The sequence below is a fragment of the Littorina saxatilis genome, unplaced genomic scaffold (genome assembly GCF_037325665.1).
Source record: "Littorina saxatilis isolate snail1 unplaced genomic scaffold, US_GU_Lsax_2.0 scaffold_2215, whole genome shotgun sequence".
NCBI classification, from domain to species: domain Eukaryota; kingdom Metazoa; phylum Mollusca; class Gastropoda; order Littorinimorpha; family Littorinidae; genus Littorina; species Littorina saxatilis.
This window is the reverse complement of record NW_027126590.1, coordinates 10,024-12,500: the sequence shown is the minus strand read 5'-3', so window position 1 is coordinate 12,500 and position 2,477 is coordinate 10,024. Positions and strand designations below refer to the sequence as shown.

The window sequence follows — 2,477 nt, the reverse complement described above, 5'->3', positions numbered from 1 at the left end:
GAGAGTCCAGCGCGCTCGAAAATTACTTCCCTTGGACGCGTGACGTCACTGAATCTATCTGTTTGCTTATCAAAATTCTGCGTCATATTGGAATTGCATTTACAGGCATAACATTGGTGACAATGTATATTCTCTATCATTTTCTGAATCCAAACATATTTTAAAACGTTGTGTTGTTACTAGCGAAAATGTGCTGAACATGAAATAAAATCCGTTTTGTGTAAATCAATATCACTGTTGGTCCGTTTCGCCGATACCGGTTCGACTTGTCTCGGCCGAAACGCCGATGGACTTAATGTTTTGATATCGCTTTAACCGATTTGTTGGTGACATCTTCTCGTCCCATCTGAGTGGATGATCATGGTAACAGGCCTGTTTCAGGCTCGTAGTTTTAAGGATCTTCATCCGCCGCAAGAAACTCGGTCAAATTGTCAAGATTGTTAACCGGTTTGGGTCCGGGTCTTGAATATAATGACAGCAAACAGTATGGGCACTTTTAATTCTGCAGAAATAAGTGTTCGACTTTTTTTCCCTAATAATTGGTGATGTAGAATCGTGACCCCTACCTATTCGACAGAGTGCCCTAAGCGAACACTTTTCATGTTCAATTTCATCGTATATAAGAGCAATTTCAAGTAAATCATTGCACGAGCATCTTAATTAGCAAATAGTAAACGCCCTTTGGTCTTCGAGATCAATTTTAGCTCTGTTACCTCAAATTGACTAGATAACGTTTCTGAAGAAGGTAGGAGGCATACCCGCTCTAAAAACGATGATGTTTGTTTGTTTGTTTGTTTGTTAACCGCTTAAGAGACGATACACAAATAAAAATCAATCAATCAATCAATCAATCAATCAATATGAGGCTTATATCGCGCGTATTCCGTGGGTACAGTTCTAAGCGCAGAGATTTATTTTTTATTTTTATTTTTATTTTTATGCAATTTATATCGCTCACATATTCAAGGCGCAGGGATTTATTTATGCCGTGTGAGATGGAATTTATTTTACACAATACATCACGCATTCACATCGGCCAGCAGATCGCAGCCATTTCGGCGCATATCCTACTTTTCACGGCCTATTATTCCAAGTCACACGGGTATTTTGGTGGACATTTTTATCTATGCCTATACAATTTTGCCAGGAAAGAACCTTTTATCAATCGTGGGATCTTTAACGTGCACACCCCAATGTAGTGTACACGAAGGGACCTCGGTTTTTCGTCTCATCCGAAAGACTAGCACTTGAACCCACCACCTAGGTTAGGAAAGGGGGGAGAAAATTGCTAACGCCCTGACCCAGGGTCGAACTCGCAACCTCTCGCTTCCGAGCGCAAGTGCGTTACCACTCGGCCACCCAGACCATAAATAAAAATCAACCAACTAACCAACCTTATTTGTTTGTTTGTTTGTTTGTTTCAGTGCCCCAGACGATTCGCTGATTGGGTAAACGACGTTGCATTAGGCAATGACTTGAATCGATCTGCACGGGATGTCACGGATACCCCCCGCCGGTTAGGGGGAAGAATTTACCCGATGCTCCCCAGCATGTCGTAAGAGGCGACTAACGGATTCAGTTTCTCCTTTTACCCTTGTTAAGTGTTATTATAGTCAATTTTTGTAAAGATTTTTGTCAAGCAGTATGTAAGAAATGTTAAGTCCTTTGTACTGGAAACTTGCATTCTCCCAGTAAGGTACTATATTGTATCCCTTTTATGTTTTATGTTTTATGTGTGTCGTCCTATACAATTGTTGTTATAATCGTTTACAGGCAGACAGGGTGTGCCGAAGAAAAATTTCCATTTTTATGTAATATTTTAATGGACAATAAAGTGCTGTTATTGTTATTGTTACTACGTTGCAAGCCCCTGGAGCAAATTTTTGATTGGTGCTTTTGTGAACAAGAAACAATTGACAAGTGGCTCTATCCCCTCTCCCCCCTTTCCCCGTCGAGATATAACCTTCGTGGTTGAAAACGACGTTAAACACCAAATAAACAAAAGAAGGATGTCACGGATATTATTTTCTGCATGTGTATAATTTTTATAATCAACGATGAGAGAAAAAATATATAAGGGGCGCGTAGTATTACGCGTTAGGAATATGAGCATGCTTGAAATGGTTACTGACAAATAGCAACTATCCTACGAACATTCTAGTCGTGTTCTGGTTCAAGTGGAACAGAGAAGGGGAGGGTGAGAGAGAGAGAGAGAGAGAGAGAGAGAGAGAGAGAGAGAGAGAGAGAGATTGAGAGATGGAGAGAGAAAGACAGAAATGGAGAGAGAAAGACAGAAATGGAGAGAGATGGAGAGAGAAAGACAGAAATGGAGAGAGAGGGAGAGAGAAAGACAGAGAAATGGAGAGAGAGAGAGAAATGGAGAGAGAGAGAGAGCGAGAGAGAGAGATGGAGAGAGAAAGACAGCAATGGAGAGAGAGAGAGAGAGATGGAGAGAGAGAGAGAGAGAAATGGAGAGA

General features: G+C 40.9%; 1 protein-coding gene across 1 annotated transcript in view; it reads left to right on the top strand.

The window, feature by feature from the left end:
• The window catches only part of LOC138955026 (low affinity immunoglobulin epsilon Fc receptor-like), a 6,442-nt gene extending 4,247 nt beyond the window's left edge, over positions 1 to 2,195 (top strand). The window contains exon 5 of the mRNA XM_070326747.1: positions 1,425 to 2,195. Within this exon, the coding sequence (XP_070182848.1) occupies positions 1,425 to 1,452 (28 nt within the window). The 3' untranslated portion in view covers positions 1,453 to 2,195. The remainder of the gene's footprint in view (positions 1 to 1,424) is intronic.
• Positions 2,196 to 2,477: the final 282 nt, after the last annotated feature.